At 43.3% G+C, this 27,957-nt stretch overlaps 2 protein-coding genes across 11 annotated transcripts in view; one reads left to right on the forward strand and one right to left on the reverse strand.

The window, feature by feature from the left end:
• The window catches only part of RAD9B (RAD9 checkpoint clamp component B), a 19,417-nt gene extending 15,417 nt beyond the window's left edge, over positions 1 to 4,000 (forward strand). For 8 of the 9 annotated variants that reach the window (XM_083753322.1, XM_083753317.1, XM_083753323.1 and 5 more), the window contains 2 exons: positions 23 to 161; positions 1,559 to 4,000. In XM_083753322.1, coding sequence (XP_083609448.1) covers positions 23 to 161; positions 1,559 to 1,684 — 265 coding nt within the window. In that variant the 3' untranslated portion in view covers positions 1,685 to 4,000. The remainder of the gene's footprint in view (positions 1 to 22; positions 162 to 1,558) is intronic. The other variant, XR_014567587.1, reaches the window with a different exon arrangement.
• PPTC7 (protein phosphatase targeting COQ7) lies at positions 3,292 to 27,316 on the reverse strand. 2 transcript variants are annotated; one of them, XM_083753338.1, is made up of 8 exons: positions 27,178 to 27,316; positions 26,636 to 26,880; positions 25,421 to 25,649; positions 15,188 to 15,367; positions 12,246 to 12,444; positions 10,694 to 10,817; positions 8,590 to 8,719; positions 3,292 to 6,600 (listed from the first exon to the last, which is right to left on the reverse strand). In XM_083753338.1, the coding sequence occupies exons 1-8, from the start codon at positions 27,206 to 27,208 to the stop codon at positions 6,542 to 6,544; spliced, it is 1,197 nt and encodes a 398-aa protein (XP_083609464.1). In that variant the 5' UTR covers positions 27,209 to 27,316; the 3' UTR covers positions 3,292 to 6,541. The 2 variants fall into 2 exon arrangements, with proteins under 2 accessions (XP_083609464.1, XP_083609465.1); XM_083753339.1 differs by having other exon boundaries at positions 26,636 to 26,877; positions 27,178 to 27,315.
• Between the last annotated feature and the right edge of the window lie 641 nt (positions 27,317 to 27,957).

Raw genomic sequence — 27,957 nt, forward strand, 5'->3', positions numbered from 1 at the left:
TTTCGATTCTGTGGCATTTTAGGAACACTGCACTAAAGAGGAGCAATAAAGACCCCATAATCTCCAGGAGAAACACTAGCAAGACAGAAACAGCCACAGCTACAGCAAATGGCTTCACCATTACGGAGAAAGAAGCAGTGCCACCTGATCTGGATTATAAGGTAAAAGCTGAAGACATATAGAAATGATTTGTAAAAGTGAAGTCAGCTTGACACTCCCAAAAAAGAAAAAAACATTTCTGTTGGGATTAAATTGGTAATTTGATATGTTTGTAGTGCTCCATTCAGAAGTATTCCACCCTATGCAAAAGTATTTATTCCATTACTAGCAAGCAGTGCCTGCTGCTGCCTGGGAATTTTTAGAAACCCCAAAATATTGTGATTTTTAAAATGGATAGTGTAATTTGTGTTTTCACTCCAAAAATCAGGTGAGGTCATGTTTTGGTCCATCATCTTGATTCAAAATGGTGTCCTGCATTTAAATGTTAACAAAGACTGCTGCCCCCACTTTGCAAAATACGCAGGATATGTAGGATGAACAGCTGAATAGTAGAGGGCCCATTGATTACTGCGTGAAACAGTATTTTGTCCCTCCCAAGAGCAACTGTAGTTTATAATGGAAGATTATCTATTCCATAAGCCTTAAACTGCTTAACTTTTTTGTTTACATTGAGGAAAAATAACTTACCTACTTGGAATTCAGCAGACTCTTCCTACACCCAGCCATTTTGATACTTCATGGGAGTCAACTGTTCCTTCAAACAGACCCCAACCATATACATACGTCACACCTGTTTAAAGGCAGCATAGCATGTGGTATGAGGGGCTGTCTAGCAAAGGAAGGGTAAAAGGATGCCCAGACACATGGAACATCTTGTAGCTTTTTGGATCTTGGTCAAAATTTGTATACATTAATGCTAAAACGAACATGACAGAAGAACAACCAAATATGGGGCATGCCACATCTCTAGAGTGCAGGCTGATAAATTGAGGCTGAATGGAAGAGCTGAACCTTTCTGCCCTCCCTCCCCCTCAAAAAACCCCCACCCTTATTTATTCCAGTGGATATTATTTCCAGTTGTGGAATCTCACCAGACAAAAAATGGGAGGAAAGAAGTCTATAATTTAAAGCATTTTAACCCCACTATTCCTAGAGGGGCTTACATAAGACTAATGAAAAGACAATTCATTCTGCTCAGGCCCACCAACATAAAGGGAAAAAGGGATGTGTATGGAAGAGAAAAATGAGCAAATGCAGACACTAGTTTTTTAAGTTACATAGTTCTTGTAATAACCAACTTGAATGGAAACAGTTCACAGAAGTCTCTCCCTCCCATACAGCTGGATGGAATGAGTAAGTTATATTGAAAGAATTTCAGGCATATTAAGGGTTTAACTTGTTGCCAGCTCCTGCCATACATTAAAGACATGCCACTCTTCCCACTTTAGAGATTCAGCTCTGCTGCCATCACATCTCATTTGGCCCTAATATATATGTGAAGTATTTCAGAGGTTTGGGCTGATGCAATGCAGTTAACTTCCTTTATTGCCTTTTCTAGTTCCATTCCCTATTCTTTGGGGCAGTTTCATCCAAGGAACAAGATGTAACTCGTGTATTCCACACTTTGGCGACAGCAAGCGACACAGAAGATTTTAGCAATGAACAACTCTCCCCAACTTTTTAGTAGTGACAAAGTATCAATCTGCCAACTCCGATGGTCGCCAAGGAATGTATGTTCAGCGTTCAGGCAAGCTGAGCTTCTGCTCATTTTAGGTGTTTTTGTGTTCTCTGTTGTAGTCCACTGTTTCATAATGCAGGTAATGGCAGTTTTGCACGGGGGTTATGTTCCTGACCCCCACACGTGTCGGTGGAGTGCATGTAAGCCCGCTCCACCACCATTCCCCTTTTCCAGCCACTTCTGGGTTGTGACAATGTACGTTTGCATGGTCATGCATGCATTGAACGCACTTAAGATGCCTGTATTTAAAAAAAAAACTAGAAGCTTTTGGATGAATGTTTCTTCAAGTTATCACAACTGTAATTTTATGAGATTTACTTCTCAGTTAAGCCAAGCAAGAGGGAACCAAAGCCAGTTAGTACACATACATATTGCATTAATGTTGATGTTTGATTGCATTATGACACAGGAGAACTTAAGACAAATGACTGGTTGCAAAAATGGAATACATCCAATTTCATTCTCCTGCTCCTTCTAAACGAAATTGTGCAAGATTAACTAGCAATAAACTGGTTTTAGCTCAAGTCTATTAGAAAAACATCTCAGTAGTGTTGAAGTTTGCATAGTATATTATGCCAGTAAATTTAAATGCCTTAGAAGCCTCCCTCATTTTATAAGCATGTGTTGTGTCACAGTGATACTCCTTTCAGAGCAGTGAAGTCAGAATGCATTTGGCCGTTTCAGCCCTGGTAACAGGCAGTTACCCACAGCAACCTAACAAAGAGCAACTAGTCACACGGCTCCCTAGTCTGCTTTTCTTTAAGATTCACTTTCTTTCAACTCCCACAGTGAAGGACAATGGGAACTGAACTGCTGTTGAAATTTCACTGTACTGAAAAACAGTCCAACTAGTTCAAGTAGCAAATTCAGGTCATTTCTCTAGCATATTTGTTTACTACATGCTCCAAACCCTCAAACTGTTTTTGCTTTTTGCAGTAAAAATATTTGGTTCTTTGCCTTCTTAATCAAATTCCCCATTATGTAAGGTTATTCTATCAGTGCTTATTGCTCAGTGTCTCCCTTTGCATCTCACCTTAAGAAATCACCAGCTGCATAACCATCTGCAACTTGTCCTTCACAAGCCCCAAAATGAGCAGAACTTGTACAAGGACACAAATGTGTTACAGTGAAATTCCATTTTATTGTGGCTGAACCTATGCAAGAGGAATTCCTTATGGATTGTTTGTCAATATTTTCTGTTTTGACTTCTGCATTTGAAAGGACAGCCCATATTACCTCAGGATTTGAGGGACAGTTGTTTGAAGTCTATGCACTGCATGCAATAATAGAAAATTCAGGTGTTATTGTTTTGCACCTATTTCCTACTTGGGCAGTATGAAATAAATTCTTCCCCTTAAGCAATAAAACTGAAGTCATATGCTATTAAACAATACAGATCATGGTATTATGGGACAACATAAAATACTATTAACCTTGTTCAGATCACCTGAAGACTGAGTAAAGTTCCCCTAGAATGAGGTGTGTGTGGGGGGGGAGCTGAATCAGTAGTGGGGAGGGTGAGTTAAAAGACCCTGGGCCCAAGCACACATGCATATTGTATAAATACTTTATTTATTAAATATCTTTACAGTTCATTAAAATGTATTTACAGATACTATTCTTGCACAAATTATATACTTCAAACATCCAATTCACATAATTGCCTTTTAGGTAAGCACAGGTAATGATAGTCTCATTTAACAAGAAGGCATCCTCATTATATCAGCTTTGTCAAATAAAAGAAAAAGTCAGTGTCTACATTTAGCCTGGCTTCCCATGGAAAAGCAATCCATTACAAAGAGTAATTCCATTCACAGTGTCTTCATCTTTCTTGCTTTTACTATGGACAGTTTTGGCTATATCCAATCTGGTCCCAATTTTCAAGGTTTTCCCCACTTGTTGTGGAAATAGCAAATTGAGGGAAAGCCATGGACTTACGTTTCCTTCATTAATATGGGTATTTCACATTAGCCTAGCCCTTCATTTCAACAAACTCAGTAACACAATTACAGGCATTCCCGTATAGCAAGCCCTGCAGCTGCAACTGCATTACTGGGTGAAGCAGGTTGATGCTATGCCAAGTAATTTCTTTCAGATTCTTTATAAAGCAATTCTGCAGGTAAGATCTCCCCAGGCTCCACCCATGCATTTCAGATTTAAGAAAACACAAAATGGAATGTCTTCTCTGTGCCAAACCAAAACACTAAACAAGTTGTTAGGAAACACTACTGCTTTGAGGATTGGTAAATGTTATTTTCACAAGTACATGAGTCCTGCCTTTTTCTTTTGTAAAAGATATTTGTGCGCAAACAGCTTAAGTTCATAGGAAGAAATTAGGTTCAGATATGTTTGAGTGCACATCTTAAAATGGAAAAAAGACAAGCATGTAATAGAAATATTAATTCTTTATAATACAGTATTGCTCTAAAAACAGATGGCAAAAAGCTATAAACTGTACTGGTCTTTGGCGTCTGGAGAGGGGAAGGGGGAACTTAGTATCTGAAAGTTTAAAAACTCAATTTGATCGTCATAAAAAACATTGGAAGAGACAAATGGCTTTATACATACTGCTTGACTAAAAACTGTTCTAAGCAAAGCAAGGCCAGCAATCCCAACAGATGTTACAGTTCTGCTACTCAGAACAAGATCCAAGAACAGTGGCAAAGGGCTCCAGGTCATGACCATCTGGGCACAAGAAGCACCTTCTTTTCCACATTTGTTTTAATTGATGGGTCATCCTTTGTAGTTGCAGAAAGGCAGGAAGAGAAAATATGAAGCAGGGAAACTGTCCTGCTCTATGGAGGCACCAAGTCAGGGCCAAGGCCAAAAGGAAGGGCAAGTGGGTGAGGCCAGTCAATCACTAATCAGGGCTTGTTCTAATAAACAATAGCAAATACTGGTGATTAAAAATGCAAAGAAAGTCCAATGAAAGGATAACTGCTCCTCTAGCAAAGCAGGAAAGTCTGGAACTGCAGCATTAATACATTCCTTCTAGTTGAATATTGATAGTTATAACTTGTTCAGCTAAAGTAGCGTAAGGGATTGAAATGATTTGTGCAAAGTTATTTGCCACATTTCTGAATTATAGCACTATGATTTTCTTTATTTCATTTTATTCCACCCTGTATCCATGCTGGGGAAAAAATCATTTTGTTAAGTTAAGTGGTTAAGGCATTTTGACAAAAAAGAAGAATGTTTTAAGAAAAATCAAGATGCCAATTTCACAAAAAGTAATTTAAACAGCTTCCAAATGATTCTGCCCATTCTCATGGTAAATGAAATGCCTGTTAAAAGTAGGATGCATTGAAATAGTGACATGTACATGGTACATGTCACATAATTATAAATAAAAGCTTGACGTAATTATGCAAATATACAGTACAACCACAAAAAATATTTAAAACAGGCTGAGGTAACCTCAATCTTACAGTTTTAACACAACAAACCTGGCAGTAAAAAAAACCCTTTCATCTTAAAAAGGTTGCTTTACTGGCCAAGCTCAGAATCTAAACATCCACATTACCCAACTGCTATATAAAACATGGCTTTTCATTTCTAAGTACTTTTCTACTAGCAAAAAAGTTATGAAAAACTGACCAATATATATCTTTATAGCGATTGGTTTTTACATGAGCTTAAAAAAGGAGGGAGGAGATTGCAGCTACTGAAGAATAAACTAGATCGAGTGGATGTAAATGAAAGGAAATGCTATATTGCAAAATGGCTATTAGATACCTGTAAACATCATTAAAGTTCATTCTGGAAATCCTGTACACCAAGCTACTAAAATGTAAATGTTGCTCATTCAGCGTTTTGCATGTGTGCAACTTCAATTGCTGTGGGAGCACAAGCAGAAGTACATACATTGAAACAAATTCCTCAAATCCAAAAGAGAAGACTATCCACTTTAATGCCTCTATCATTCCTAGCTACCTATGGCATACAAAGCAAGATCAGATGATTCGTGCTCAGGCAGCATGCCATTCCAAACTCTCAACACCCTGGCTTCTTCAAACTTTAGTGCAACTGAAATATCTTTAGAAAATCTTTTTCTCTAAAAGAAAGATCCAGCCAGCACAGGGCTCCTTGCAAATAAATGATATGCCAAATTTCCATCTGCACAATAACAGGCACCTTCACACATATACATACACACACACTCTCTCTCTCTCATAGACACACAATACTTTTCATGAACTAATCTTGTGTTTCAAATTAGTAACAGACAAAACTCCTGCGCTAAACCATATATATCTTGAGGCTCACTGCACTTGGAAGCCTCCAGAGAATTCATATCGACACAAATCTCAACTATCGTTTTAACAAACTATGCTAGTTACAGAACGATTTGTGACCTCTCAAATAAAAAATGGGCTTTTTTTTCTAACAAAACAATTTTGTTTGTCCTCATGGAGGTTTTCTATCAGTGTCAAACTGCACATCTAGTTCTGAATTATGAATAGCCAATTCTCCTTATTTCTTTCAGAGCCATAATCATGATTCATAACCATAATCACACACACCCTCCCCACTATGAAGTAATTACTACTAAAGTTTGAAAAGACAAGCTTCAAGTATTGAAATTCTTCATTTCTTGCTGGCAGATGCACCCCAGTGTACTCCAGTAGTGGTTCATGACAGAGACCTCGACTGCGTTTTAAAACAGGCAATGGACGTAACATGTAAGAGCCACTGAGATCAGCTGCAGAGAAAGGCATCCTGCCAGCAGGAAACAGTCCATGTGAAGTAGGGAACGGCAGGAAACACTCAAGTCAGTTGTCAAAAGTTTATGCTGTCAGCCAGTCAGTCTGTATATTCAGCTACTATTGAAAGGAGGACGGTGATGTCATCTGGTTTTCCACCTGCAAAGCAAGACATTGACATATTTTCACTGGGAGAAAATGGCCAAGAAACTGGGGAAAGTGGGCACCCTTGCCTGGTTCCCTCCTCAATTCTAATTTCCTCTGAAACCACATTATTTACAATAATTTTAGCTTTTTGTTCTAGATAGATCGCTTTGATACCATTTAAAAAATCCTGACCTATCCCCATACTCTCTAAATTATGTAACATAAAACTCCAAGAAACATTGTCAAAGGCTTTCTCTGCATCAATAAACATTAACATTGATTTACAGCTCTTTCTTGATTCTAACTTTTCCAAAATGTCCACAACATTTCTAATGTTGTCTTTCATATGTCTTCCAGGCAGAAATCCTGGAATATACCTTTAGCCTGTTGGCCAATATATTTGCTAAATTTTTATAATCCACATTGAGTAGGGAGATTGGTCTGTAGTTTTTAATGTTGGATCTATCCTGACGCTGTTTAGGAATCAGAGTAATATAAGCTTGCTTCCAGGTTTCAAAGAAACTGCCATTAAAAGCAGGTCACGAAGCAGAGCAGAGGGCAAGCACTTTCAGCAAACCCAACACATATGTTTGGCAGACCTAGAATCATAGAGATTCATCTAGTCCAACCCCCTGCAATGCAGGAATCTCAACTACAGTGGTGCCTCGCAAGACGAAATTAATTCGTTCCACGATTTTTTTCGTCTAGCGAATTTTTCGTCTTGCGAAGCACGAAATCCCATAGGAATGCATTGAAAACCAATTAATGTGTTCCTATGGTCAAAAAAAGTCCAAACAAAGCCAAATTTGGTACAACAAGAGTGCTCTTTAAAGTCACACATACTGTAAAGAGCATTTCAAAATTCAAACCCAGAATTTATTTTTAAAAAACAGCAGAGTGGCCCAATGGTCACAGAAAATCATAAAAATGCAGGGGGAAAAACACAAGCTTCCAGATTCTTGCAAACCCCTCCCCAACTGTTCCCCCAGCCACCCAGCACACAGAAATTCAAATCCAGAATTTTTTAAAAAAAACAGCAGAGTGGCCCAATGGTCACAGAAAATCATAAAAATGCAGGGGAAAAAACACAAGCTTCCAGATTCTTGAAAACCCCTCCCCAACACCAAGTCCTTGAATTCCAAACACCTCAACCCAAAATCCAACCCCCCCAAAAAAAAAGTTTTAAAAGCTTAACTTACCAAATGGCTGCAAAAGAAGTTTTCGAAAAGCTTCAAAAATCACCAAAGTCTTTAAAAACCTCAAAAAAGGCTACTATGTACACTGCATTCTATGAGTTGCTCCTCAAATTCAAGTTGCAACTGTATTAATGGTGTTAAGAAAAAGGAAACAAACTTGCAAGACGTTTTCGTCTTGCGAAGCAAGCCCATAGGGAAATTCGTCTTGCGAAGCAGCTTAAAAAACGGAAAACCCTTTCGTCTAGCGAGTTTTCCGTCTTGCGAGGCCTTCGTCTTGTGGGGCACCAGTGTAAAGCATCCACGACAGATGGCCATCTAACCTCTGCTTTAAAACCTCCAACGAAGGAGAGTTGACCACCTTCCATATTCCAGATACACTTAGTACCATAGGTTAAGAGCCACGAGTTCCAACAGGTGCCCTGTTGCTATCCAGGGAAATCTAAAAGCTGATGCTCTAAATAGAAATGTTTGTGCTTGCCTTCGACATACTTCACTGAATCGTGCCAGAAAATTTAAAAACCCTTTCCCCCCTGGACTGCAGTATAGCTGGCTTATATGCAGTAGTTATGGAAAATAATCAGGTTTGTTAAGTATGCAAAGTGGCTTGCATGATGAAAACCGAAATTATACAGCAAGTCAGCAGCAAACCTGGGAACAGTTCATCTCACTCTTTGTAAAACACCACCCCAATTACTAGCCAGTCTCTCATTCTAGTACAAAGTCTTCTTGCCAGTTCAGAATTTGGAACAAATGCTAGCCTGCAGAGTCATTGTTAAGCTTCCCACACGAAAATGGTAAAACTTACCTCTTACATTCAATCCATTATCACAAGCAAACTGTGCAAAGGGAGACATGTAATTTGGGTCATATGCCAGTTCATGAGCTTGCTCGGCAATACTTCTTGCTGTCTGTTGTATACTTTCGTAATTTGAATTCTGAATCAATTGCATGAGAGAAAGAATAATGTTATTTTTTTACCAAGGTTACACATTTCATATGCCACAAATAAGTGCACATAATAGAAGAATATTGTTTAGTCCCTTATTCCAAGTTACATATTAACAGTGGCTAACCCAAAAGGATCTGTTTGGAGTTAAAGACGAATATATTTAAGTATGCCATGTATGGAAATACATCTTCCTACTCTCCACAGCAGCACAAGTTTTGGGAAGCTGCACTTGACTTGAAGAGCATATCTGAAGCCCTCTGCTTTCAGAGGGTGCTGGTATCTGGCTGGCTGGAAATCACAGCTTGCTCCTGACTTCAACTCATCTAACTTTTACTCAGTTTTTATCTGACTCCTTACTGCATAGGCAAACACCAAGAAATAGCTAAACTGTGGGGGAGATGGGACCAAAACCAAACAGCAGAATTCAAGATTGATTAATAATTTCTTCCCAAATTTGCTTTCCTCAATCTTAATTCCTTTGAAATGCTGACCTTAACAAGAGAAAGCCATCACTGACGATTTCAACAGAAGTTGCCGTTCTGACTCCATGGGGATTAATGCTGGGAACCCTATCCGTAGGGCATAGTACAGGAGCCAAATTTAAGGTTGCCTGTGGGTGGCACTCAATACCACATGAACCCACACATCCACAAGGGCAATAGCATGTTATCTCTGGCAAATGCATTCCTAACCCTTCCCATCAGCACCAGAGGACTTAGATAAGCAAAGAAAGCCACTACAAATGGAACAGTATTTTGGGAAAGGAGGAGGAGGAAGAAACAACTTCCCTTGGAGACCCATTTGGCACAGCCTGTCTTCCTTAGCAGACATGGCCAATGGAGGAGACAAAACTCAAACCAGGCTGGGATCAAACAGGCCCTTTGGGGTGCTGGGAGAGTGTGGCTGAAAAGGAGGAGCCTCCTCCACCTCATCAGTCTAACTCAACTAAGGAGATTTCCCCTTTACAGTGGTACCTTGGGTTACAAACTTAATTTGTTCCAGAGATCCATTCTTAACCAGAAACCGTTCTTAACTTGAGGCGCGCTTTTGTTAATGGGGCCTCCTCCTGTTGGCACCGCGCCGTCAGTGCACAATTTCCATTCTCATCCTGGGGCAAATTTTGTAACCCGAGGTACTACTAGTTAGCAGAGTTTGTAACCCGAGATACCACTGTACTCCAATTTCAAATGAGTCATTTTTAGCAACTACTTTTAGAAGATTTTTGGGAGTGTCTGGGAAGTTCAATATTAAAACATTTTCGGGAATCAAGCTTTCTGAAACATATCCTTTCTGATTAACTGAAATTGCAAAAGGTGGGGAGCACCTTCTAAATAGCCTCCATTTTTTCCTGCTCTCCACCTCTCTTCCCTACTGTCTCCCCAATCCAGATCAAAATATCTGGAGCTGAAGCTCTGAGGCCAGCAGGAGGACGTATGAGAAAGTGGTGGCTGTGTCAGTTCCCCTGTGTCAGTTCCGCTGCGCCTCTCTTCGAGGCTTCCTCTGCCCCCACTGACGTCCTCTTAAGGCTCCAGGGAGGGTCTCATCATGAGCCACGAGGGCTCTCCTGCTCTCTCACCAAATTAAATGATTTAATTATTTTCCAGTGTCATGCATATACACAATCACGCATAAGTGCAGGACATTGTATTTAACTCTCATGCATTCAAAATTCAGCTTATTGGAGGCCCCTCCAATTACTCTGGTAATCAGAGTTCCACCATCATCAGAAAGACAGCCAGTCTGTTTCATTTCCTACATAAATGATGTAGTGAGGGGCAGATCTGCTACAAAACTAATTAAGCTTAAGCTTCAGGGTCTCTAATCTTGAAGGGGCCCCAGAAGCGATTTTAGTCCACCTTGCTTAAAAACTTTGGGTCAAGTAGACTAACATAATATGCAAATAGTTACATGAACTCGTCTCTTTTTAAATATTTCACCCAACTCTGTGCATACTGCTTACCTTTAGCTTCTTAAGCTCCTGTAGGATCATGTAGTCAGGCATGTTGTCAAAAAGCCCATCTGTGGCTGTCAGAATGATGTCTCCTAGCTGGACATCAAATGTTGTACTATCCGCAGCATCTGGGCTGTGAAAACAACGATCACAAATAGCTACATATATTTGAATGGCTCCCAGGTCAGAGATTAATTTAATCTGTAAAATGGGGAGAACACTACATTCAGCTTACCTGGAATAGCTATTGTGATAATGTTTAAGCACTAGTGGGGCAACCCTATTTATCTGGCTTTGCTTTCTTAAATCACTATTACACAAACTTTCATTTCACGAGCAAAGAATTTGCACTGCTGAACAAGCTGCTCATTAGACACAACAGACTGGGACTCTTGTGACTGACAGTTTGAAGAGGTAAAAGGAACCTTACACAGTAAAGGAGCATGGAATAGATCCCATGATCTCTCCCCTGCACTAGTATTTTTGAGTGACCCCTGCTTTGACCTGTGCACTTGCAGTGCAGTGCTGGTGGGAAGGGAGTAATCTTGCTTCAAGTCCTTTGCTAAGGTACCCTTTTTAAGCCGCTAGTTCCCATTGAACAGAATGTGCTTTTCCAACACTCCCATCGTGGACCTTGGTGTTCTGCCAAATGGGAGTTTTGCTCATTTTGATTGGGCACAGCACACGGCTGGAAGCTTTTAACCGTACTGAAATACAAGCTGCAGTCACATGCTTCCCTCTCTGTTCTTCAAGCATTTGCTACCTCACTGCCAGAGTATGCAAAATTAGCAGATTCTCAATCCAAATCCCAAGAGTGAGAAGGAGGTCCCCGAAATGAACAGGACAGCGTGACAGCGTTTGCATGCTGGGCGAACACAGAGCTATTTTGGACACAAGTGAATGCACAAGGCTTTTTCCACATCTCCATTCGAATCCTGCTGCAAGTGCAGAGCAGCCACAAAGAACGAACTTTTAGCACCCATTCCAGGAATTCAACTTGGAAGAGCAGCTTGATTCACTCTTAAGCCAAATTCACTCTTATAGCCAAAAAAAATTTCCAACGGCAAGACATAAAACAGTAGTATTCCTTGGCAAACAAGTCAGAAGGAGGGAAATTTTAAAATGTGGCATTTGAGGCCCTGGCAAATGTGGCCACACATGAAAGTCAAACTGAAGCCGGGATCTGGAGGCATAAAAGGAACCTAACACCACACCCTAACCATCTTTATGCCAAAGCTCTGTTTTGTAAAGTGTAGTTTTATAACATGCAACTATCAGAGAGATGAGGAATACTCCATACATAACCCTTGCACAGCCTCATGCAAGGAGGAGACACCTTTGCCTCTAATGATCACTGTAAATGAGTGAAGCCAGGCTAGTGAGAGGGGAAAAGCCCCTTTAGGGCAACCATAAAACCCCTGAGCAGAAAAAGACCATCTCCCATACTTCTCCTTTGTTTGGAAAAAGGGAGTTACATATTCTGGGACATGGGGTGTGAGCACAGCTTCCTCTCAGAATTCACTGGGGATGCACCCAACATAATCACACTTAAAAATCTTACCTGTCACTGAAGACGACCCCTTCAGCTTCAGGTGGTGCTATTGACAGCTGGAACGGAGTGTTGAAGTAGTGCTGTTGTTCATCAGATCGGTGTACTACCTCTCCACCTCTGACTACCAAAAAGCCTGAATCCCCCAAGTTTGCTGTATGTAAACGATGACTTGTCCGATCCAGAACTACAATGCAAGCTGTGCTGCTCCCTGGAAATAAAATTAAATATTTTTTAGATAACGACATATAAATGCAGCTGCTTTTACTTTAAGTGGGGTCCACTGGCTGCAGCAAGGACAAGAAAGAACCTGAGAGAGATAAACTACATGGAAATGAGCTGAACAGAATTTCTATTGTTTTCCAACTACTGTGAGAAGCTATTTCTAATTAGCAGAAACAGACTTCCAGTGCTGTTCTCTTGGTAAGTCAACACAGCTCTTCTTAAAGGTAGCACATCAGACCTCTAAAAGCAATGCCACCATTATTCTGAAACTTAATAAGCAGCTATTTGGATTCTTACCAACTCTAAGCACTTTCTTCAACCAAGATTTCTGGAGGTAGACATGTAACATGCATTCATTTCAGCAGATCCCCAAAGAAGTGCTGAGGAGGTTGGACGGCAGTTAGCAGCACTAGGCAAACATGTACTCAACTATCTCATCACTGGTCCATTGAATACATGTGAGCAACTGACACATTGGCTCTTATATTGGCATTCCTAACAAGGAATGCTTAACAAAGCATTCAAGATAAGGGGGAAATTTACAGCAGTTAAAAGAAGGAAGAAAATCTAGAAGTGTTGGATAAGGAGTCAAGCTGATCAGAAATGCACTGCAACTAGAAATTCAAGTGCCAAACATGGAGCTGATGTGCTCTTGTGAACTGAGAAGGTCAAGATGAATGGGACAGGCACTCACAGCACGAGGCCACCTTGGCAACATTCAGTTAAGTCAGGACTTTTCCACAAAACTAGTCATGATGTAAGTTGAAACTGGAGCTCATTTAAGCAGTTCCAGCAACGACTGAACTGAAGGGAAAATGCTGCAGCCAATGCCTGTTCTTTAGGTGTGTAATGAAAAAGGGATGACTCTTCCTGAGCTCAGCAGAGGCTAGCTAAATATAGCTTACATACTTACAGAGACCTCTTGGCAGAGCAGCTGAGGTCAGGTGAGAAGCATGTGCGGTGCGAAAAGTAACTTGCACTTAGTGTGCTAAAGGTTGTCCGTTTCCATTAGTGTGGCTGGTTCTCAACACAGCAAAATCCTGCTCCTTCAAGACCCCCAACATCACTCCCTCTAACATCAAACTCACCCCCTTAAGTGCCTCACAGGGCTGTGGGTGAAATGGGGCTATTGAGGAACAAGAAAGAGGTGTCAGCATGCCATAGGGATCTTCCAAGGTACTTTTTTTTTTGGACCCCTGACCATTAGGTCCAGTCGTGACCGACTCTGGGGTTGTGGCGCTCATCTCGCTTTATTGGCCGAGGGAGCCGGCGTACAGCTTCCGGGTCATGTGGCCAGCATGACTAAGCCGCTTCTGGCGAACCAGAGCAGCGCACAGAAACGCCGTTTACCTTCCCGCCGGAGCAGTACCTATTGATCTACTTGCACTTTGACGTGCTTTCGAACTGCTAGGTTGGCAGGAACAGGGACTGAGCAACGGGAGCTCACCCCATCGCGGGGATTCGAACCGCCGACCTTCTGATCGGCAAGTCCTAGGCTCTGCGGTTTAACCCACAGTGCCACCCGTGTCCCTTCCAAGGTACACAGAAGTACAAATAATCTTTAGGAGAAACTACCTATGGGCCAACAGCCCCCCACCCAAAAAAGCTGCTGAATGAGGACGGGGTGTGCTCAGTGATCACAGTGTCTTGGGAGGCGAGAGTGGAGAGTGGGGTCATTGGGTTATCTGGAAGACCTGGCTGATTGGCTGGCAGGAACAGTAAACTGGCACATTCCACACTGCAATGTTCTGTTGCAAGACCCACTTGCTTTCATGAGTTCAAGAGAGTGGCATGAATGTAAAATGTAAACGGCAATTTTATTTTTTAACTTATATATTTTTAAAAAAAATTATAGACCGCGATCTCAAAAAATAAAATCCAAGCAACTGATAATAAAATAAAATAAAATAGACATGAATTAGCCATTGTGGGAAGATGGCTAATTGCCTCCTTAAGGCTGGAGAAATAGAAAAGTTTTCAGCAGGTGTTTAAAGTTAAAGCACATACTGCAAATACCCACCACTAGACTTCTCCTAAACTGACACCCAGCTGGAATGTATTCCCAGTGGGGAAGTTAAATCTGAAACCAATAATGGCAACTCCACATTGCTTTTAGACAACCAAAAATAAAAGGTAGGAGCCACAAAGTACAAGTGATGCATCATCCTGCAAAAAGAAGGGCTCAGATTCGAAGGAGAATGGGACTTCAACTGAAAGCGTTCGCAGATTATTTTCCTAAATAAACATATATCTGCTTGCATCAGCAACCAGTTCTGAAAGAGCAGGAATGCCATCAAAGTGTTTTTGTTTGCTTGCTTATTTAATGCGGTACCAAACCATGGTCACTTCCCCTTTGTGGCCAAAAGCCACAAAACTCTTTATTTTAGAAGCATTTGTCGGAAGATGGCATGTGTCGTGAGAGTCTTACAAGACGGCTTGCCTCGGCCAGGGGTACCCAATGTGATGCCCTCCACTTGTTCTTGTACTACCACTCTCATAATCACTGAGAATTGGATATGCTGGCTGGGGCTGTTGGAAGCTGTAGTCCAATAACATCTGGAGGGTCACTGGCTCCCCACTCCTGACCTAGGCCAAACAAGGAGTTCCTGTCAGGAGGTGATAACTGAAGAACTTCCCAGCTTAACTACTGGACAGCGCTATAGGTATGGCTGGCTAAGAATACACCCCAGTGGACTGATGTGAGAAAGAGGAGAGACCATTATGCTTACCAAGCAAAGGTACTTTGTTCTGCAGCAGCTCACAGTAGCTCGTGGTGAGAATCCCCACAGGATTGCTTGGTATAAACCGTCCTTCCTTGACCAAGCGTTCACAAGTGCGCATGAGAGTCCCTGAGAACTGAGAAGGGTCAACACCATAGTCCCGCCAGCCTCCAACACCATCTGCAACCCCTAAAAAAGAATATATATACACACATATTATGAATACATTCCTCAGCATTAATGAAGATGAAATTTACATTAAACATGCAAAGCTGGTGAGGTTTAATTAAATATTCTCCATATCTGCTAATATTTCTAAAGAAGACTTTCTAAACTAATCACTTTCCTAATTCAATATGCCATGCAGAAAGCACAGAGGTATATAATCACTTCTGATTGCTGAAAGCCCCAAATAAGGGCTTATTATGCAACTAGCTTAAGACAGACAGGGGAGGGGGAAGTTATGCAGAAGTCAACAGGACCAAGGACAGTCACCTTTACTTCCTTTCTGGTATTATTCAGGGGTAGTTTCTTCATCTCTAAATGGGCCCACAATTTTATGTGAAGCAGCACCCTAGATCTGCATAACGGAACTGTGATACTGCCAGTTTTAACCAAAAGTGATTGTGCCCCTTTGGATACATTAAGAAACTCAGGGCATAGATATGATTACCTCTGAACAGAATCAATTATGAGCTGGTGGTCACCTATATTTCTTGAAGATGAGCACCTCACCTCATCTTAACCAGTTTCAGCACCAAAATGTAAGCAAAAGGGAAAAGAACGGGTTAGGCAGGCTAACTGCAGTGATACAGTTTTAGTCATGAATTCACATGCACATTTCAACTTCAGCTGATTTTGAGCCTGAGGAGATGCTAACACTATTTGAGATATCAAACATGCGCCAGCCATGTAACCATGAACATAGACAGGAGAGAAGAATGGTGCATTTCTACACATTTACCAGGAGAAAGTGGTCGGCTGATAAGCTAGTACAGCTATAGGCTCCCAGAATGGTTGGACAGTGTGGAGCCCATTTCTCTCAAACATTGTTATCCAACACCATCAGGCATCAAGATCAAGAATGGCCCTTTGCTGTAAACTTTCTGCAGTAGTTTTGCAGTTGCAGAAGGGTTTGAAGGGTAAAGTAATAAGAGGCAAAGTCGTTTAGCAAAAGCAAAGTCCTGAGAATTTTGCCATGGTCAAATAAGAGTAAGAAATATTTTCAGGGGTATTGCTGAGTATCTATAGCCTCTACACACACACACACACACACACACACACACACACACACACACACAACTCTCTCACTCTCACTCTCACTCTCTCTCTCTCTCTAACATTCAACTTATTTGGTTCAGAAACTCTCTTCAGCCTGCTAGTGTCAACATTTGGTATTTTATGGAATGCATGAAGCTCATGTTAAATGATTCAGGATGCAGTGTGAGTCACTGTCTCAACTATCAGGGAGTGAGTCAAAGGAAGATAAATCTGCTAAACAAAATCAGAGAATCGAAGGGTTGGGATGGCTCCCGAGGGTCACCTAGTCCAACCCCCTGCAATGCAGCAATCTTTTTACCCAACGTGTGGTATGAACCTATTACTCTGAGATTAAGAGTCTCATGCTCTACCTACTGAGCTATCTCTGCTCCCCAAGGCTGCAAGCCTCTATCCTAGAATTGAAAACACATGAATAAAAATGTGCTAATCTGTAAAATGTCCTTCACTTAGGATGCCAGCTGAACTGGAGATGGAGGGTTTACAGCTGACCTTGGCATGAACTATGTAATCTGTCGGCATGTTACCGCCAGACTCTGAACAGACTATCAGCATTAATCAGATTTCTCCCCAAAATAGTCCATAACCTTTTAGAACCATTTTTAAAGGATTTGTATTTTTTTAAAAAAACACACACCCAAACAATGCAATACCAGAAGTCAAGCATTATGACCACCCCCCTCTTGTAACACCACAAGTAGTACAAAGCACAACTTTGATACAATAACCCTGAATACTAAAGAACACCCTTCCTTTCTTCTTTAGGAAATGCACATGAATCCTCTAAACCAGTGGTTCCCAATTAGCAAAGTATTGGCAATGACTGTTTGGAGTCATGCACGACCACGCGTGTGCACTTTGCTGCACACCCGGAAGTGGGCGAAACGGCGGGCTTATATGTGCTCCACCATTGTACACACATGACCTGGAACGCAACCCCCACAGAAATCAGGGGTTGCTTATACTACACCCTGTTTTTAAAAAACAAGCCATGGCCCCTCTGCTTTTGAAAATGTTGGTATCTCTATGGTAGTTTTTATGTGAATGGTGCCACAGACCTCCTGGGTCAGTTACGATGGCCTCCTGGAGTCCACAGACCACCATTTGGGAACCACTGCTCTAAGCAATATGTTAAAAGTTAATATTAGATTAACCATTTGATTTCTCTATCAGTGGTTTAAAAAATCACAGTCCCCATCTGATTAATTGATTTGGGGTGGGGATCAGGAATTTTCTTATATGCCTACATTAGATATGAAAGGGTCATTTGACAGAACGTGGGCTAGTTCATTGCAGGTCTTGCAGCTTAAACACAATGGGCCTTGATTGGTAAGCCATACAAGAAGCAGAAACACACATCTATAAGTAAATTGAAAGTGTGCCTGTGCATAAGCCTCTGGAGACTGCAATCGTGCCAGCACATTAGCTAAAGAAAACATATTTAAGCAACCTTGTATGTATGCCTTGCGGTTGCCTCATCAACTTCCCCTTCCTCTAAATGCTGCTTAACATTTGATCAGTCTTCCACAACGTCTGGACAAGCATCCTTGAATTCCATCACCCCCAGACTCCTCAGTTCTGAAAGCCAGCAAGTCACTCTCAGCATCAAGTCGGAAAGTGTCGAACAGCGTATTCTGCAGAGACAGTCAGCTGGGAGACCAGGAATCCCAACCTGCACTCTTTATAGATCACCAACTCAGCCACAACACACTGTAAAAGAAGTGCCTTCATGCATGTACAAAAAGGCAACTCCTACTTCCCCAACTGTTCTAGTCTTCTATAACTTCCCATGCTCAAGGTCAACCCTGAGGCCTGTACTTTGTTGCATTGCAAATATTAAGTTATATTACTGTAATTTTGCTAGTTTACCTTATGATAAAATTGTTCAGTTGTTTATTGGTCTTGTTTATATGATTTTGTAAAGTTTGTATATTATTTTTAATAATATTTTTCCCTGTTTCCTTTTATTAATTTGGTTCCTGCTTTGGGATTGAGGACATTCAATGAAAAGCATTGTAACTAATTAATACAATAAAGTTCTCTTTGGAGATCATAGAAAAGAAACTTACATCTGTTCCTGTTTTTAGAACTGGGCATCAAAGGGGATTTGGGGATTGGGTAGGGCCAAAATGTTTAGTTTACAGTTAAAGATCAATTTTTAAAACTTCTGATCGACTAAATGATTCACCTGATTTAAAAATTAAAGACCTGCTTCATGGTTAACTGTTAAGTATTGGAGGGAGGAAAAAACCTACAGAGGGCAAACTCCATCTTAAAAGAGGCATTCCAGTTCCTTCTCTCTTATGTAGGAAAGAACATGTCTTATCAAAGATTATGCCTGTGCATCTAAAAACAAAGCAGACTTAGGTCAGAACTCTTCATTTTACACTTAGGCAAATTCAGTCCATTAATCAACTAAGATTTCTGTAATTGGGCAACAGACCTAGCTTTATTCACTGTGTTGAAATCACCAGCAGTAGCATCATTTCATCAGAACTAACCAAGGACAGTTCCACAGGAACAGTGTCCGTATAAATTCCCTGGCTGTATGGTGTATCAATATATTTTCCCTCTTGCACTAAAAAACTAGTTTGATTAAAAACTAATGGAAACCCATGGCCACAAAAATATTCTCAAATATCTGAAGCATGGGATTTAAAGACTGAACATGGCTGGATGAGTTAACCCTATTTATTTCATAAAATCTATACACCATTTGATTGTAAAAAAGAGAAAGAAATCCCTCAAAGCAGTTTATATCACTGAACATACTAAATTAACCTTTGTTTCTGTTAGTCAGTTCTTTACCATAACTCTTAATCACTCTGATTCTCTGCCTCCCTGGTGAGGGCAGAAAGACATCATCTCATCAGCATTGGTAAGCAGGACAGTTACACAGTTCTTCTGACTATATGGAGGACAGTCCCCAGAGTTACTGCCTGGTTACATGCTGTGCATGCATCACTTACAGATACTCAAGGCAAGCAAGCACAAAATCAAATGGTAGTTGAGGTAGCAGTGAACTTCTTTGTAGGCTATAGGGGAGGGCAGGTGTATGCTGTGCTGGCAGCCAGCAGGGCATTTCTGGTACAACCACTTATTCAAACTCCAGAGGATCAGATCCAAGTTTTACTTTCCCACTTGCACAAACTATTCTAAAAGATGCAGTTTTATTTTGGCCAATAACAAACCACACCTTTGGCCAAAAACAGTTACAAGCAGGCAGTTACAAGCATTCCTTCACCTGTCAGTGATCAGAGACCAAAACACCTGTGTGCTGCCCTCTACACCAGCTAAAGACATTTACTTGTAAGTGTTAAATCTTAAGATACTAGAAAACCTGGCCATGCCAAAAGCATTTTTTACTAAAAATGCAAGTAATATTGCAAAACGCCCACTGCTGCATTCTTCCCTCCTGAAGTGGCCACCTTGGGATATTCTGCACTAGTTCCTTGTGTGTGCCTTTCTTTACTCTGTCTACCCATCCATCATTCTCAAAGCAGAATAATTATGCAATAGCATGGTTCAAATGAGATCCCTGGATACAAGCCTCTTTTTATGCTAACAAAATAATCCCTTAGCTCATCACCTACCATTTCCACAGACTGTCCTTCAGCCTAAACTGGGCTTACACTGGTGAATATCTTTTTCCACTAAGCAGAGTTGTTTTGGTTATGCTTTGGAGGAGCTGTCTTTCCAAGGAGGAGATTTGAGTTATAAGAAGAATTAAGACTGATACATGCTTTGAGGTGGGATGAAATTAATAAGAACCTCAGCCTCATTCATACTGAGAGACCGACAGAACAATTTCAATCCCTGTTTTGGATGGGGCAGGGGAGCTCTGCTGGTGAACAACATCCCAATGCACAAGCCTAAAAGGTGGGTGGGTGGAAGTTACTGCTAGCAGTATCCCTGCCAGCAATAGTCAAAACAGTATGTTGTTGGGGTGCAGCTGGGCCAACAGAATTAGCTGACCCTCCTGCCACCCACAAGATGGCAAAGGCCACTTTGCTATGTCAGCTTGAGGGCTGATGCAGCAAAACTGCATTTCCCACACCCCCACCTTTACAGTGCAAGCAGCAAGGCTGTGGATGCAGCAATGGCGATCTATCTGCCAGGAGCTTGGAATGCTCCTGAGCCTGCAGTCCTATACTCAGTTACTTGGGAGTAAGCACCATTTAGTTTAATGAGGCTTGCTTCTGAGTAGCTATGACTGCAAACTTGACTGCAAAATAGAGCAAGCTTGTTTTCCCCTGCTCCGGAGGCTAGTTACAAGAAAGGAGATTCTGACCAAACATCAGGAAGCCATTTCTGATGGCAAGAGCAGTTTGATAGGGGAACGCACTCCCACAAGAGGTGGTGGACTCCACCTTGGTGTCACGGACTGGCTGGATGCCGAGGAGTGGTGGGAAGTATACAGGCTGGGGAAACCCAAAGGGTATCCCCAGGGAAAGAAGGCTCAGAGACAGGGAAGTGGTGGTGGGACAACAATGAGTGGACAGAGGGAGAAGAAGGAGCAGACTGGGAGGAGGAAGAGGAAACAGAAGAGGCAACAGGCCCTCCTACTGCAGCCAGCTACCCTCCCCCTTATCTCCTAGAATATGCAGAGAAATGAAACATGCAGAGCAGAGATTGGTTGTGTGTAGTTTGCAACTGGCTTGGGAAAGACCCTGGAAGAGGAGCCTTAGAAAGTGATGGGAAGATGGAGGCCTGTAGTCCTCACAGCTGCCTCATTGGGGCAAGACTTAGTGGTCAGTTGCTGGGATCACTAGGCCTGTGCTGTTTTGAATCCTTGAATAAAGAGTGAACTTCAATAACAGTGTCTTTTATTGCTGACCTATGCTTGGAGATTTTTAAGCAGAGGTTGCCATGTATGATTTAGTTGAGATTCCTGTATTGTGTGGGGTTGGGCTAGATGATCCTAACTCTACAATTCTATGATCTTCCAAGAAATATTTGAAATGTCTTTGATTTCATATTTATCTATTGCTTTTCAACAGTACCGTTGAACAGTACTTATTAAAATGATTAAAAGGTTTGGAATGCCATCTCTCATAAAACGCCCAGCCTAGGATTTGTCAACAGTGCAAGAGCCAAAAAGGAAAACCCAAGCAATGTGTGCCTGTCTGTACGCTGTTAACTCTGGCCAAATTGCACAGAAACCCAGGACCTGGTGTTCTGACAAACCTGCAAGTCTCTAGTTTCGGTATTTTATTTTTTAAAAAAACCCACACATTTTCCTTGTGGCTGCAGAAAACAGCTTGGAAACACAGGAATCTACAGAAAGCTTCCTGTAATCCTCACTTCAATCTCCCAAGCTCTTTCCTCACTCTAATGTACTCCTTACGAAGTATCTATGACAATCTAATTGAAGAATAAACGATCCAAATTATCCCCATATATGTAAACATGTTTGATGCATTCTCAGTGTGGCTTTTGCTTCATTGTAAACTGCTGTTGACTACTGTCCCAAACAAGGTGCTAAGGAAGGGAATAAGGAGGATCCTTCAACTTCTGCAACAAAATCACGTTTCATGCTCTTTTTACGTAAGCCTTTCAGAGTTAAAATTTTCATCGCCACAGACCCTGATCTCTCCTCAATTCCTATGGAGGATCTTTTACAATAACTGCCATGAAAGGAAAGCTAGCGAAGCAGTTACAGGTGAAAGGCCAGAACATGTACAGTAACCAATAGCTGGCACCAAACCTTCATACCTCAGGCAGCCAAGGCACTGGTATCTGCAGGAAGTCGCCATGTAGCCCCAGAAAATATTAGCGTTTAAAGATAGTGTTGGGGGACACAGGTGGCGCTGTGGGTTAAAGCCTCAGCGCCTAGGACTTGACGATCGAAAGGTCGGCGGTTCGAATCCCTGCGGCGGGGTGCGCTCCTGCTGCTCGGTCCCAGCGCCTGCCAACCTAGCAGTTCGAAAGCACCTCCGGGTGCAAGTAGATAAATAGGGACCGCTTACCAGCGGGAAGGTAAACGGCGTTTCCGTGTGCGGCTCTGGCTCGCCAGATGCAGCTTTGTCACACTGGCCACGTGACCCGGAAGTGTCTCCGGACAGCGCTGGCCCCTGGCCTCTTGAGTGAGATGGGCGCACAACCCCAGAGTCTGTCAAGACTGGCCCGTACGGGCAGGGGTACCTTTACCTTTAAAGATAGTGTACTGCAAGTGTTCAAAGCACTTCTTCACAACTTCTCTATTAATGTAGGAATTTCAGCAGAGTGTCAACTGCTGGCAACCCCTTCCCTTTTACAAGAAAGGCCATTATTACCTTTCCCACAATGCAGTAGAGTGCCTGAAGCTGGGCAAATATTTTGCCTTAATCCACTTGCTAAGATAGTACAATAGGTGAGATTTGAACTGAGGGCTTCCTGGCTCACAGCTGACACAGTTGCTGTGAGCCCCCTTGATTGCAACAGTGCACAGGACAGCAGCAGTAACCACTGAGCTGCAAAGGATGTGGCTATTGGTCATAATAGCTCCAGTATCAGATGCAGTATGTCTCTGAATACCAACTGCTGCGAACCATAAGCAGAAAGAGACAGGTCTTTGGTCTGATTCAGCAGGGCTGTTCTTCAGATCTAGTAATTGCACAACAGAAAAAGGCCATGTGTAGGGGTGTTTTTTTTAAAACTGTGGTCAAACAGGGACTTGGAAGTTGGGCAGATTCCAAGTGCTCTTGCAATTTTTTTTCCACTGGATGGGAGCAGCTCATGTGGCTACTCCACACCCACACCCAGCCCACAAAGACTCTCAAAACTGAAGGTAGAGATCTTCATGGCATGCTTATATCCGCAAATGAGTAATATATAAAGCTAATCTGGACTGAATGAAAAGTGAAAGACATTTAAAACTCATTCTTTGGCTAAAGACATTCTACACCGTTATTTATATATAAAAAATCTAATTGTACCAAGCTGTTCTGCATTTTATTTTATAGGTTGTATAAAATTAATTAAGATAATCCAGAACAGTGAAGCTGCATAAGTGTCTGAAGACATTTGAAATTTAGAACAAAAGATGCAGGCAGAGCACAGGACACCAAGCAGAGAAAAGCTAACATGGTTACCAAACATGCAGGGAAAGAAGGGCAAAATATCCAATTATATAGCCTAATAAAAGTATCTTTTAAAAAAAAATTAAAATGGAGAACTAAGAACAAAGAGAGAATTTTATTTCATCCACTGTGGATCGGGCTAAGGAACCAATAGAAAAATGACAGCAAGAGGTTAATCTTTGTCACCAGCAAGCCTGAGTTCACCTATAGCTCCTTCTCCAGGAAAGAGTCTGGAACCTGTGTATTTTCATGGGCCAGAAGAGACGAAACACAGAGCATGCACACAAAAACACAAACACACACAAAAATGTGTGGTGGATTTCAACTGTAAGCTGCTTTAAGGAGTCAGTCTTAACTGACTGAAGAGGGCATAAACACCTAAATCAAAATTAAGTGGGGGGGGGGGGCTGTTAGAACAGTCATCTAAAGAATACTAAGCCACACAAATCACTTTCTGAAGAATTAGGAAAAAATTACAATGGAGAAAACTACATATGACACATTGAACTCTTTGGAGGAAAAGTGGGATATAAATGTAATACATAAAATAAAATCTGCTTGCTGTAACAGTAATAAAGTACAGGAAACAAAGTATTTAAAAATGAAAATAACAAGGATTTAATCCCCGCATCACTTCAGTGACATTACAAGGCTGCTTACATAGGACTACTGCAACACAATGACATAGCATCACCAAACCCTGCCATACAATTCACTGTAATCCAACCAAAATAAGGGCCAGAGGAAAAAATGCCCAGCTATACTATTAAAGAGCAATGCAGAACCAAGGAAACTCCAATCAGTCTTTCATTTGATAGAAATCCATCACTCCCTTTCCATTAACAGTGCAAGAAATTCTATTGACAGAAAGGAAGAACTCTACTGACCTTCCCTTCAACATGGATCATATGCTAGATAAGACACTTGAACAGCCAAACTGCATTGTGGGTTATGGCCTAAGAACAAAGATGAACTGCGCTGCATGACCAAGGTTGATATATTTTTCTTTGTCCTCCATATACAGAACTACAGCATGGGCATCTGACAAGATTCTTTTAAATGTACTATTCAAAACATTGTTATAAAGCCAACTAACATTTTTTAAAAAAATAAATCACTCATTACAACAGATATGAAGCTACCATGGCAACACCAAGTTTCACTAACATAATATGTTTAGACACAAGAGCAATCTTCAACTCTAAATAAGCCATGCACCAAGGAGTGTTTAGCAATCTACATTCATGTTGCTGCTGCTCAGCAAGCAAAACGGCATTTGAGAAGCCACATCCCCTACAAAGGGCCTGCACTCAAGAGGTTTCCCCCTTTTGCTCCTGTGACATCTGACACAGCACAGCTGCACTGCACTGAAGATCTGCAGGGAGCTCTGAAACCACAGGAAAGTGGGTGTGGGGAGTGAAGCTTGACATCTGAAACCGCTTTCAATGTCACTTTGCTTTTCACCTGACAAGGACACAAGGTGCGCTAAAGACAGGAAGTGTTTGCTTCCAACAGCTTGTTTCATTTGCAGGGTTAGAAGGGAGGGGGGGACACCTTAAGAGTTTAAGTTCAAGCTATTTAAAAACATGGGGAAACCTAAAATGCTTTTTTAAAAAACGTAGCAGCCACCTTGGAACTGCAGGGGAGCTATTAGGGACAGGTCCTGATGAGCAAAGCAACACAGCAACCCACACAGGAACTTATACTGGGCAAGATCAGTTCTGGAGCCCCCCACAATCATGGAGTCTACTTCACTGTCTCCCTGGCACACTTTGCTCTCAGACAGCAGCCTGCAGATATGCAATTATAAGGCCTTTTCAAATACTACCTAGGGGTGCTATTTTAGAACATTTAAACATGAGGAGGAAGACAAACACAAAGACCAGCCTCAGCCATCACTCACCTAGAACATCTGCAGATCGGTGCCGGGCCACAAAGCAGGCGTCATCCCCGTAGCACATGCCTTTCTTCAAGATGCCCTTGCGGAAGTCCTTGCCAAAGCCACAGCTGGCAGTCACCAGGCTGTAATCTCGAGAGTCTGTTTGAGAAAGGCCACCTAGGACTGCCCGGGCTACCAGTCTGCCATAGGAGAGGACCGAGAACATGGTGTGGGGAGCCCAGCAGCCGACCGCCTGCAACGAGGGAAACCGTGGGCAGACGTGCCACCGGAGCCAACGTAGTCCGCTCTGAACTAGGGCCACCCCAAGACCCAGGGTTACCAGTGGGGACCCCTCCAAAAGTGGGGGGCCCTTGTTTGAACTCTTCTCTAACAAAAGGTTATTTCAACCTTGAAATAGAGCCCTTTCCTTTTCGTGTGCGTGTGTATATATATGTGTGTGTGTGTATAGATAGATATTGATATATAGATGTTCTATACCTATATTCAGTCTACTGGAGACTTCCTTATCCACCACTTTTACCCACCCTCTCCAAAAAGAAAACTCAGCTCTTAGGTCTCTCCCTGGAAGAGGCCTCTATACTTAACTACATTACCTATGCTTCCCACCCAAATGAGAGATAAAAGACAGAAGCAATGCCTTAAGTTTCAAGACAGCTCCAGGCTGAGGCCGGTTTTTCCTTCCTGTGAGCACGCTTAGGTCCCCGTGACCTGCGTTCCTCCTAAACGGGACCCCTTCTCCCCCTGGTGCACATTTCCCGAGGCCCTCCAAGTGCGTCAAAGTTCACCGGCGGGAGTTCCAGCTCCTCCTCGGAATAAGGCCCTAGCCTAAAGGCCAGGGGTCAAGGACCCCACCCCCTGCCCCTCCTCCTCCCCACGAGGCTCGCTTCAGAACTACAATAAAAAACGGGGGGAGTCAGCCCCCCACTGAAAGGAGCCCCTCTTCAGAGCGAGGGTTCACAGCCCGGAATGGGGCTCTGAGGTGGGGGCGCTCAGCCCCCCCTCCCCGAAAAGAGACCGCCAATTTCTCCTCAGTTAAGGGCCTCCCTTCTGACGAGGGAGGGGGCCCCTCCTCCTCGAGGCCCCCCTGAGGGAGGGGGATGCCCGGCGCCCCTCAGAGCGACGACCCCCGTTCCCAGCCCCTCTTTCTCTTCAGGAGGCGCCCAAAAATGACAGAAAGAAGTGCCGGCCTCCCCTCCCGGGAGGGCCCTGAACCCCCACCTCAGGCTGAGGCGCCTGGGCGCGAGGCGGCCCCTGAGGTCGGGGGCTGGGCTCTGCCCACAGCCGCTCTTGGCCTCCCTTCTTCTTCTTCTTCCTCGGTCGCCGGTTCCCCTTGCCCTTCTCGTCCTCCTCGTCCTTTCCCCCTTCACAGCCGGCGGCGTGTCTCCCGCGTCCGGCAGCCGGGCTCTCCAGCCGCCATCTTCCGCCCCGTCGCGTGCTTCGGGCCCGCGTTCCGCCGGCGGCTCCTCAAGGAGAGAGAAAGGGAGGGAGGGAGGAAGGGAGGGAGGGGAAAAGGGAGGGAAACGCGCGAGGTCAGCCCCGCCTCTTCGCCGGCGAGGAGAAAGAGAGGCGGGGCGGAGGGGGGGGAAAACCCCTCTGAGCTCCCTCACATCCGGGCCTCCGGCGCCAGCCCAGCCCCGCCATTGGCTGCGCGGCTTGCCTTCATTTGCATAGCCCGCCCCTCCCTCCGTTCGCCGCTCGTGAAGGTCAGCTGCGCGCAAGTGCGCTTGCGCGGGAGGGGGACGGACGTTGTGGCGTCCTACCGTTCGGAGCCTGGACTGCGACTCCCGGCATGCAGCGCGCTCCCCCAAAGCGGTTGTTCTACTGCTCTCTGGCCGGCGCCGGGCGAGCGCGGCATTGCCGGGAATTGTAGTTCTTGGCCCTACAAGACCATGTGCGGCTGTTTCTAGGTAGTTTCCCTTCCCGCTCGCTCTCTTGTAGAAGCAAAAGGGGGCTGAGCAGCAGAGGGCCGGGTGGCAGCCCCCCTCGGAGACAGACCCTCCCCCTGCTGGGGCCTTCAAGTTTTCGTTATTCGTTTTCTTTGTTTCCTAGTGAGCAGGACTATTGTGACGCCTCTTCCGAGGTGCCGCCATGCAAATCCCCGCAGAAGACGCTCCGGCGAGCCTCACTGCAAGGTCACAAAAGGGCAACGGCGGCGTCACGGCGTGGAGGGGGAGGGCGTGGAGGAAGTGTTCGCAGATTCCCAGATCCACAACCAGATCCCTCCTTCCTTCCCTGGACGGATTGTCCAGACACGTGAAACCCTTCAGACGGCTGCAGAAAGGGGGGGGAGCAGCGGAGGCGGGTTTAGTCTGGAATAAGCCCCACAGTGAAGGTTTTGTTGTTGTTGTTTAGTCGTTTAGTCGTGTCCGACTCTTCGTGACCCCCTGGACCAGAGAACGCCAGGCACCTCTGTCCTCCACTGCCTCCCGCAGTTTGGTCAAACTCATGCTGGTAACCTCGAAAACACTATCCAACCATCTCGTCCTCTGTCGTCCCCTTCTCCTTGTGCCCTCCATCTTTCCCAACATCAGGGTCTTTTC

Source organism: Podarcis gaigeae, assembly GCF_964106915.1.
Source record: "Podarcis gaigeae genome assembly, chromosome: 8".
Lineage (NCBI taxonomy): Eukaryota > Metazoa > Chordata > Lepidosauria > Squamata > Lacertidae > Podarcis > Podarcis gaigeae.